The sequence below is a fragment of the Scaptodrosophila lebanonensis genome, unplaced genomic scaffold, assembly GCF_003285725.1.
Source record: "Scaptodrosophila lebanonensis strain 11010-0011.00,11010-0021.00 unplaced genomic scaffold, SlebRS2 tig00001415-arrow-pilon, whole genome shotgun sequence".
NCBI classification, from domain to species: Eukaryota; Metazoa; Arthropoda; class Insecta; order Diptera; family Drosophilidae; genus Scaptodrosophila; species Scaptodrosophila lebanonensis.
This window is the reverse complement of record NW_022060742.1, coordinates 11,958,158-11,969,206: the sequence shown is the minus strand read 5'-3', so window position 1 is coordinate 11,969,206 and position 11,049 is coordinate 11,958,158. Positions and strand designations below refer to the sequence as shown.

Here is an 11,049-nt window from a genome sequence, read left to right as displayed (position 1 = left end):
TTTTATGTAAACAGGAAATATCTTTAAAAATGTGAAGCTTGGGCTTAAAGATATAAGCAATAAGTTATGTTTGCACAGGATATCGCTTCATTATGCTTCCCCCACAATTGGTGCATGCAGTCATCGAGTAGATGAGCTGTAAAGAAGGTTTTCCACCAACTCTTTGAAATCAGCCACATTTGAGAATTTCGGTTTGGAGTTTCACTTGTCTTAAATAAACTGTGAAGTTTATCTTTATCCAATTTAATGATTGTCCATGATTGACAGTTTTAAATAAAATACGAAAAAAAAAAAAAACTTGTCTTAAAAGATGTTGAGCCCAATAGGAATCCCAGTGATGTTAATGCACATCATTTATAGAAGCTTTCGTTGCAGAAATCATTTTTATTTCACTTTTTGTTGTTAACATTCGTTACCTGGATGTTTATTAATTTGAAGTGTTCGCATATAAATCGTTTAATGGGCGTCGGAGAAATAAAACCATTATTTTAAGATTTTTGAACTACACACACACTTATTTAGAGAAAGAACTTAAGGATCTTGCTTCCCAAATGCTTTCTTCTGCACTTCTCGTGATCCATAATACCACCGGATGTGGTCCACACTACATAGCCGAACTGGCGTAAAGGCAACAGATTGTTGGTCCATTTCTCAATATCATTGATCGGCCCAATGAAGCGCGGCGCCCGGTGAGGTTGACACCAATCATCGACAATCTCAGATTCTACAATGTAGCCGTGCTTCTTCATCAGAGTCAGGAATTTGATGATGACTTTCGAGCAGGGACGAAACAGAACTTGACGCTTGGCACGCTTCTCAGCATTCTTGATGCACTGCAAGGCACTGGCCAATACGTTTACCATGGCTTATTTTTGTGATACACATACTTCGAACATCCCCAATTATTTTTTTTAATTACTCAAAAATATAAATTATGAATTTGATATTGAAAAATTTTTTGGTTATAAAATTTAACAAAAATTAATGTTGATTAAGTCTTAACAAAACATTGCATGTATAAAAAAAATGTTAAGAAATACAATACCAATTTTCGTCTTATTAGTAAGATCAATTCATATTTTTAATATTAAATTAAAACAACACTATATAGTATTTGAATGGCAAAAAAAAGAAAGTTCATAATGATTTATGATATGCATTTAATTAAAAATTATATGCAGAAATATTGTACCAAGTATTTCAATAAATACAGCTAATTTCCTACTTAGTACCTTTAGCTTTTTTATTACATTTTACATTTCCTTTTTTCAAAACTCTTTCATAGTCTAAGAAGCCCTCACGACAAGCATACGTCCCATCTTTTTGTACATTTCCCTTACTCCACTTTCAACGTATTATTCGATGTGTAAGAGGTATCAACTCAGCTATCAGGTTCTCCACTTTACACAACCAAATTGACAGCCTAAAAGTTCGTTTGCAACTTTAAGCCGTTTCACACATTGCGCATACGTCATGTGTGCCGCTTTGTTGTTCCGTTCATGGCTGCTTAGCTCAAGTTGTCAGCTGCGCTTGTCTACTTTGCATATGTGCGTATCCGTTTTTACTTGATTTCACAATTTACACCCCCTAACTGGGCGGCAAGGAAGTGAAAAACAATGTAATAGAAATTTCATAAACTTTGCTACGTACTTTCGACAACTGCAGAGTAACGCCTTTTATCTATAAGGATTTGGCGTAAACGCAAACGGAAAAACTTTTTTCGGTTGCATGCTGCGATTTTTTCTGGCCTCTCCTTTTATTTTTTTGTGATAAAGGGCTCCTGCTCGGGTGTGGGTCGGAAAATCCACTTAAGCTGCCTGCAGATTTCGTGTGCGCGCCTTTTTGTTTTATGTTTCTCTGCAGCAGCGCCGAACATTTTTATGCTTTCAGCGGCAATGGTGACTGCGGCAGCGACGCATTGCATTATTTCAAGTTTGGCGCAAAGTATTTAAACCATAAAAATACGCTGTCTGCTTGCCGTTCGTTCTTCACTTCCATATCTATAGTATGTCCATGTCTTTTTTGGCGCATTTACACGGCACTCACTCACTTACTCCCGGACTCGGACGTTCCATTTACTCTTCTCACACCCAGAGATTCGATATAGCTCAGTACGGGTTGGCCATAAAGTTTTGCATTAGTCGCAAGCGTATTTAACCAAAGATTTATTGGCGGATTGCTTCTCTACATGTGCCAGCCATTACCGACTAGCCGCTTAGCATTCCTTAACCCCTTCGTGCATCGTAATCGCAATTTAGGCTACTTGCGCACAGTTTATCATTTCAAACACGTAAACTAAACACACATCTTCCAGATAAACTAATAATAAAAATAACAACAACTAGCGACCGACAATATCAAGCACTCACACTATGTTATACCCTGCAATTTACCTGATGGGAAAAAGTTAGTGCACTGTTTATCGAATTAGAGTCGAAGAAATTTCTACTGAAGCTATGATCATCAGTTCCACACAAACAACAGCTACAATGATACCTTGTGTGTAAAAATATGAATATATTACCAATTCAAGCAAATAAATAAACATTCATTAGGTAGTTTCCTTCATCACATCTAAAACCGGCATTTGATATTTCTGGATATGATAATCTCTCTTTTTAATGAGCTCATTTGAAAAATAAGCTCCTATTACAACAATTTAAACAAAAAAATATGAGGAACATAAAATCTTAAGAAAAAGAAAACAACGCAACTAGATTATGAATTAATTTCCTATTAGAACATATTCAAAGTTCTACAATCTGCCAACTGCCATTTGATATTACTAAAAGGTTTTGATAAATAAAGTATCACATCTGTTTAACTTTATCTTTAACTCCTTAATTTAAAGACAAATGTCGCACTGTTCAAAGGAAATAATTTCAATGAGCTTGTTTGAAAAATAAGCTGCTATTAGTCTAGTTACAACAAAAAAGGTGAGAAACATTAAATCATAAGAAAAAGAAAGCAACTAGACTACAAAATTAATTTGTTATTAGAACATGTCCAAACAGGAACAGGAAAACTAAAGCCTCGAGTAGTATTCACAATTACTTGAACAGACTGCAATGCCTGATTTGAAAAGGTACTGGTATCACCTACTGGCAGCCCCATTATATTGCACATAATGGCATGCGTAACAAGTCTGACGTGCTTGCAACTTTGCTATTAACTAGCTATGACTGACAGAGACAGACTACAGCTCCCTTCTTCGCGCAACAAACACCCTGAAGTTACTTACTGTCTGCTGACATTTTTTATTGAACTTCTTCTTGTCCTTGTTGTTGTGGTGTCCTTGTCATTGTCACTGTTTCGTTTTTCATTGTATTACAAAATTTCAACTGCGTTGTGGGTTGCGGTCGACGGGCTGCGGGCTGCGGTCTAACGGCCATAAAAGGCGCCCATTACATTGATTTACATGCGCGTCATTGTCGTCGACATCGGCGTCGCTGCTCGTTGGTGGCTTCCCATTTTATAGTGGATAGTAAAAATGTTGCTTGTGGCAGTTTTATTAGCACGTTTTATTAGCGGGCACTTAAAATTTTGTCAGTTCCATTGAACGCCGAGCGTTCAGGGGCGTAAGTTATTTCCATTAATTTTGTTTAAAAAAAAAAATAAAAGCGAACTTAAGAATCTTATACCACTTTGTGTGAGTATTGAAAATCTCTTCGACTAATGAACTGACTATTAGACTATGGATGGGGGTCTGTAAATTGTATATGCATTATTTAGTCAAATGTAAATATTATTAAGGGTACCAAGAAATTTACAGGGTCTCTATTAGAAAGAATCTTCGGAAGAATTCAAGATAAGCGGTCTTCGAATCTACTGGTTTTATATAAAATGAGTAATAATGAAAATTTCATGGCACAAAGACATTAATTCGAGAAATGATTGATCCAGAAATGATTGATGATCACTCTTAATTAATAGTTAACTTAATTAACTTTTAGTTTATTATGATATCATCATAAATTCTGATATTTATCTTATTTTTTCAGAACAGTTTGCGTATGTTTTCTTTTAGGAATCAGTTTCCATTATTCTTGAATTTATTTTGGATTTATAAAAGCTAATCATTTCAAAACTAATTTTTTATAATAGTGCAAAATATTTCATTAATTTGTATTTAATGTAACATTGATGTTAATTCAAGATAACGTTGATTTGATTGCATGTTTTAAAAGGCAATTAAATACTTATTCAACACATTAAATGATTTATAGTGCTGGAAAAGGTCTGCATAAAACGATGGCAATACCAGTACCAACAATTTACTGAATCTTTACTGTTGTCTTTACTGTTGTACTCGTATGTAACAATAACATACACAGACGTGTCCTCACAATTCAAGAATTAATTTTCGCAAAATTTGGCTAATTTCCTTACTTTAGCTTTGTAGTCAAATCAGCAGATTATCCATCGAAGCTTTTATTTGTTGCTTCACATCTTAATTTAATTATTTGCATTTACTGGCCAAGAATTTTGAAAATAAACTACATTGAGATCATACAGCTTGTCGCTTGATTCTATTAGTGATTAACGTTTTTGAAAATATATAACTGGTTCATTCGTATTAATTATTTAACTTAATTTATTAAGCATTATATGCCCCATATATAGCCAAACAGTCAAATAAAACTCCACAACGAGTTGGAGTCGTTTTTAAGTTCCTTGTCAACCTTGATTTATCATGAAGTGTTAGGCTACTCAATATGTAGTTAGTAGTGAATTTTAATTATTTTTTAAACATCTTTACATATTTTAATAAGTATAAAGATGTGCAAGGCTCCCAAAGTTTCTAAACTGTGAAATAGTGGAATGGAACCCCTACATTTTTTAGTCACTGCAGCCCTCGCAGTCTTGCGGTGGTTTTTATCGGATTCTTGGCTGCGTTTTGGTGCAGTTTTTGATTAGGTGTTTGAAAACTTCCTTTTTTGGGAGCTATATACAACTAGTTGATATGGGCACACGTCGCTGTATCCTCTGGCGTCTTCATGTCTACAACAATAGACTATACTCAATGCCTGGACTCTCCACACACGGCTATCGCGATTGGGGCCCTCGTGTCTACGCGTAAGTTGCAAAGTAGATACATACATATACATATGTATGTATATGTACATACATACATAAGTATGTTGGTATATGCATTGATTGGTAATGTAGTCCCGGTTTCTTTGTAGACGACATCCCGGAGAAGTGCATCGCGTTATGAACTGGGTTAATCGCGATGTCTCCGTGCTAATCCATGACAACAAAACAACCATTCTGACCATTTTCGACTTGATTCTCAGTTTATTGCCATGCACCAGCATGAAGAGTTACGAGTTCAGGGCCGCTCTGCTCCCCTACTTCGAAGAGAAAACCCATCACTTCATCTACGAGCTGATCAATTTTGCGCGCTCCCCTTATGATGATCTAATAACGTACGAGTTAAATGTCCAGTACTGCTATGTCGATTTGGATTATATGTATAATGATGATGATGACGACGACGGTGATTCCTGCTGCACCTTGACGATTGATCGAGCCATCCAAAACGCTGATAAGAAGGTTTCAAATTTTGTCGAGTTCTCGCATTCATTCGACAACGACGACTGCCGCGGCTTCGAACTGCATCTTGATTTGGAAGACGATGACTCCGAAGCATTGGATGAAATGTCCGCCATGAGTGAGAAGCAACAAGCCGAGCTCATGCGAGCCCTTAATTCGGACACAACAAACCCACAGCCGCCTACACCTGCTGGTGCTAGTGCGGATGGTGGGGACTTTGAATTGGAATTGGCCATTGAGCGCAGCATAATAGAGAGTGGCGACAGTAACATATCGTCTCCCCGAGTGTACGTTATACCCAATCCTAGTTCAAATACAGCAACACCTGCAGCTGTTGCCACGTCGGTGAATGCAATTGGAGCGGCCCCTCAAACAACTTCCGCCCCATCAGTTGGCTTTACCGCCAATTCTCCGACCTTGGAGAATGAAAGCCAAAACGCGGATGGGCGCATCAGAAGACGTCGCAACGCCTTCTATGTTGCCAACGAGCGTTAATCGATATGGACTTGATGCGACCTAACCGATGGAAAATTGCTTGTTTCCTGTCCTAACTTTCTATGTCCTTATTAATGTAACAGTTATACCGATTACAGGTTGGACACGTTTGATAAATAAAGTAAAAGAAATAATAAATAAATAAATAATAATAATTTAATAAATAAATAAAGTAAAAGAAATTGACCAGAACACTTTATTTACACTATTTAATAGATATTTGATATATTCAGTGATTCGTTCACTCCCTCACCAATCTATAAAAAACTGACATTTGGACAAAAGCTTCCTCTTGTGCATCCCGAGACAAGACTTTGGATAATTAAACCTTCGCCACTGCAATAAAAGTTAAATACGGCAAATCTTTAAAAATGGCTAAAAATGTACAGAAGCCATGTGGGTTTTCATTTCTTTGCTTCAACGGAAATCAAATAAATTGTCCAATCACAAAATGTGAGTATTTAAATAATCCTTGCATTCTTTCCTTTATTTCATTTCCAGCCATTTTGCCTTTCCAGTACCTGTACGTCGCCAGAGCTAACTTTTTGTTTCACATTCTCATTCAGTTTAAAAAAAAATATGCACACTCATCTGGCCCTGGTCCGAGCCAGGCCCAGACAATGGCACATGGTAGCCATGCAACTAAAACGTGGGCAAAGCGGCTTGGTCACTTTTTTCCCCGCCTTTGAAGTGAGTTTTCAGCTTTGACCAACGTTTTGGACTGTCAATTAAACTGCACTCTGCCTTGACAAGCCGATGACGTTGACGTGGCCAAGCTTTGACGAGTTCCGCCGCCGCCGCCGAAGCGTTCGCCCCATCGTTAGGCACGGCATTTAGTGGCCAGAGAAGTGGTGAGGGAGTGAGAGAGAGAGAGAGAAAGCTTCGACAGAGCGGCAAGGATTCGAGTGAGGTCTTCATTCAGCGCAGGTGTAGCGGAAAATTGTGCCCTTGCACAGAAGCCGCTGAAGCTGCTGACGTCGTCGACGGGTCCTATAACGGTGTTGACCTTTTTTCTTTCCTTTTTTTTATTTCGTGTAGGCAGCCAAAAAAATTCTTTTCAATTCTGTTGGATTTTTGTACGGCGCACGCCTTTGGGCATTCGAGCAATTGTAATTAGTGTGAGATTTTGTAAGAGTGTATGGATGGGTGTATGGCTACGGTTAGCTTGTTTGTGTGTGTTGGGGATTTGCTTTGACTGTTTGTTGTAAATAAAGTGTTGCTTGCCATTTGGAATTAAATATAATTGAATTTGATTTGAATTGAAGCGACGTGCTTTATAGGCTTACATAGGTAGTTTGATTTTGGGCTGCCAAGGATTGCATGTTATTTGCTGGCATTTCCTGTCTATTTCACTTCCTTAAGGTCAGCTAAGTTCGGTGAACTGCTCTCGGCTCTCTGGCTTATTTGCCAAATATGAAAGGAATCATTGTTGACTTGTCCGCAACCAGGCTTCGAAATTTGATTTTATTTATAGAAAGTAAGGCAATAGATGGAAAAAAACCAATTGTATTTAAAAATTTAATGAATGGGTACAAGCTTCAAAAGTTTGATAGTAAATTTGTACATGAAATCAGAAAATATCAATTAAGCTTATAATTGAAAATTAAACCAAAAATATAAAACTTTTGCCACATACTAGCTGAGTGTGAAGGGTGGTGCCGCACAGGAAGACATTTACACAGACTCTGATATAATTGAAATTTTGGATTATCTTCAGTGTTATACTGAGAGCAACTTCGATAAATTGTTGTTCGTACGATAGTATTTGCCTTGCTTTAATAAGTATTTGAATAGGAAAGGTATTATCCAATTACTATTACAATATTAATGTACAATTATAGATCAAATGTTCTTTATTAATGGCTCGGCTGCTGTACTTTATTGATATTTAATGTATTGTCAAAAATCATGGAAAGAATTATTATTTATTTGCAACAACTTTATACAAGTAGTTTAGTTTATAGTTTTATAGTTCAAATGCTTCTTATTTATTGCTCAGCTGCTGAACTTTATTGCTATTAAATCAAGGAATGCATTGTTATTTACTGGCAACAACTTTAAATAGCAAAGAACAAGACTGCTCATCAATTGTGATTAACAAAATGTTTAACAGTCATACGCTACTTTAATTTTCTATTGCCATCGAGCCATTTAAAGCTTTCATGCAATACTTAACAAGACAAAACTACTTCTGTTACTCCCCCAAAAGATTCGGAAAAAATCCCAAAATAATATGTATTCATGCCCTAAGTGTTGATGGCGCTAAATAACTACGAAATTACGTGCTGCCACAAAGAAGGCCGCAGAAAAAACTCGTCGCAGTTGTGCTTATAAAATAAACTCTAAGAACCAATAAAACGCCGCAACTCCCGCGACAGCCATGCAAATAAAAACAAAGCCGCCGACAGCTGCAGCAACTACAGCCAAGGAGGCGGGGAGAACAAAGCATGCCGGACACCGGGGACAGGCGAAATGACAATAGTCAACGCGAAAAGTACCAACCGGAGCCGACCCTTGACTATGGCACCAGCGGCGACACTCTCGGAGCCACAGCCAGTGAAATGCCAGAGCAGCAGCTGCAACGAAAAAGAGGATGACGAGGACATGGACGATGCGACGGATGCCGGACGAGCGACGAGGGTGCATTGTTTATTTAAAAACTACTCCATTATGGGTGGCGCTGCTCAGCTTTATAAAAATGCAATTTCAGTGTGGCGAACATTGCTAAGGACACTTTATCTGCATTTGGCAAAGGCAGCAGTGACTGCGACGACATACAGTGGCGCTCACTGGATTTTTCGTAACGAAAATCGCACAATCCTGCTCTGTGAAGTTTAAGTACGAATGAAAGCTTGTGTGAAAAGATGCCATATTTATTATTCAAACAAAGATTGTTACATTATAGCCGACAATATTGCCAGTGGAAGCAACATTCAAGGATCACTCAAATCGGATTACAGTCATGGAGAAAGGCAATTATTTGTCTTCTTGTTTTATTTGATCGATGAAAATATTTCAATGGCCCAACTTTAAATTTTATCGCTGAAACAGCAGCTGCAATTTTTATTTCTTTTGTGCCATCGTACTATGGCGGCGGCACAGGAAAGTATAATCGCTTTCTGGGCGCTCGCTCTATAAATCCCTCGCGTCGAAACCAAAAACTTTACATTTGCTTTTGGGCAGCGGCAGCGACAGTGACGGCGGCGTCTCTACAGTAGCGCAAGAAACAAGCATATCACAACAACAAGAACACAACAAAAAAATGTCATGCAATGGCGTCGCTTGCGCGTGCCCAAGATGGCGGACTGCATTGTCCTTGGATGACGCTCGCTAGCCCTGGTGCGTGGGTGATGGCATGTGAGTGTGTGTGTGTGTGTGGGTGCGTGTGGGTGTGAGTATGCAGCGGCATAATGTTGATGATGAAAACGTGCGCATTGTTTTCAGATTTTCGGAATTTTAATTAAATTTGCATTGTTTCTAGTGGCACTTGACGATGGGGGCAGCAGTGGCAGTGGCAGCGGCAGCGGCGGCACCAAAGCCGCCAACGTAGTTGTCTCGTCGTGTCGTCGCGTCGCGCCGTCGTTGTCCAGGAGCTGCCTTGCCCCATCCGAATTTAAATAAGTTTCATATTCTTTTGTCTTTGGCAACGAGAGCTGTTGGTCTTAAATTAGTCGCTGCTTGTTAGCCAAGTTGTTCCTTTTTATGGAGACAAAAATACGATACAAAGGGTTAACAAGCAGCAATCATGTTGAAAATTTGAGCAAACTATGGGGTAATGCTAACTCTGTTCAGGTATCTGATTTCCGTTTGTCAACTCAATCAATACATTCGCCCAACTCATACATATGCAGAATATCTAGTATCACAATCATTCAGTCAGCAGTTGGCTAAAAAACTGAGGAAAACATGTCTCAGGCATGTAACGTATACTTTAAATCAAACAGTTGATGTTTTTCAAATTTTGATTTTCAAGCTTTTGAAAAACCTAACCTATTTCAATTTTTTATACGCTGTACCTGTTGGGTAAAAAGGGTATATTAGGTTTGTGCAATGTATCTAACAGGCAGAAGGAATCGTCTCCGACCCCATAAAGTATATATATTCTTGATCAGCATGACAAGAGAAATCGATCTAGACAGGTCCGTCCTTGCCGATAAACGCCTGGATTTCGGAAACTGTTGAGCGCATATTAACCAAACATGGATATAGACGCTCCTAGTCCTTAATCTATAAGAGTTTATTTTAATTTTTTGAATTTCCCTCGCTACAGAATTTCGTCAGTACTGTCCACATCTTAAAAAGTAATCTATATGCACAATCCATATGTATATACATTTATCTACTTTTGTTTAAAATATCATTCAAATCACTCCAGAATTAGTTGCACTAGCAAGGGTATCACAAAATTTAGTGCTCTAGATTACGCTAAAGCCCAATTGAAAAAGATTTTAACAAATGGTAAGCACTCTTTTCAAATTCATGACAGTATCCAAAAAAAAGAAAAAAAAAAAACAGTAATAGTGTGAACGCCGTCGCCGAGCATTAATCAATTTAAATTAATACAATGAGTCGTGGGCGATTTGATAAGCAGTCGCTGCCAACGCCGACACTCCACAAAATAAACGTTTCCTTTAATTATTTAATGTTCTTTTAGAATTTTTGTAAAAAAATGTATAAATTTTTATGTTCACTTTGGTTGAATAATTGCTTTATACATATATATGTTGTAAGTCGTCTATAAAATCTTAATAGCTTTCAAAAAAAATAATAATCTATACCAATATTATTAAGAGGAAAGACTTGATTGTTTGTTTGTTCATTTAAATTGAAAGAGGCTTCGAAACAAATGGGCCGATTTAAACATATATGCAAAAAAGATAGGGATCCTTACTAAAACGCAAAGACCCAAGGAGTAAAAAAATTACATAAAAATTCCGGAATAGGATGCTTTTAGTTTTAATTCATTCTCGAAACATTGTGTCACTTTAAATATTACTT

General features: G+C 37.6%; 2 protein-coding genes across 2 annotated transcripts; one reads left to right on the top strand and one right to left on the bottom strand.

The window, feature by feature from the left end:
* Positions 1–518: 518 nt before the first annotated feature.
* On the bottom strand, positions 519–863 carry LOC115632817 (40S ribosomal protein S15Ab-like). The gene has a single exon (XM_030530069.1). The coding sequence runs from the start codon at positions 861–863 to the stop codon at positions 519–521; it is 345 nt and encodes a 114-aa protein (XP_030385929.1).
* Positions 864–4,949: 4,086 nt separating this feature from the next.
* LOC115632816 (E3 ubiquitin-protein ligase Topors-like) lies at positions 4,950–6,051 on the top strand. Its single transcript, XM_030530068.1, has 2 exons — positions 4,950–5,076; positions 5,187–6,051. The coding sequence occupies exons 1-2, from the start codon at positions 4,964–4,966 to the stop codon at positions 6,049–6,051; spliced, it is 978 nt and encodes a 325-aa protein (XP_030385928.1). The 5' UTR covers positions 4,950–4,963.
* The last annotated feature ends 4,998 nt before the right edge of the window (positions 6,052–11,049 follow it).

Excerpts from the sequence above, each read along its gene's own strand:
- LOC115632817 (XM_030530069.1), bottom strand. The coding sequence starts at position 863 with ATGGTAAACGTATTGGCCAGTGCCTTGCAGTGCATCAAGAATGCTGAG.
- LOC115632816 (XM_030530068.1), top strand. The coding sequence starts at position 4,964 with ATGGGCACACGTCGCTGTATCCTCTGGCGTCTTCATGTCTACAACAAT. Across the intron at positions 5,077-5,186 it reads TGGGGCCCTCGTGTCTACGC|ACGACATCCCGGAGAAGTGC; the intron begins GTAAGTTGCAAA and ends GTTTCTTTGTAG.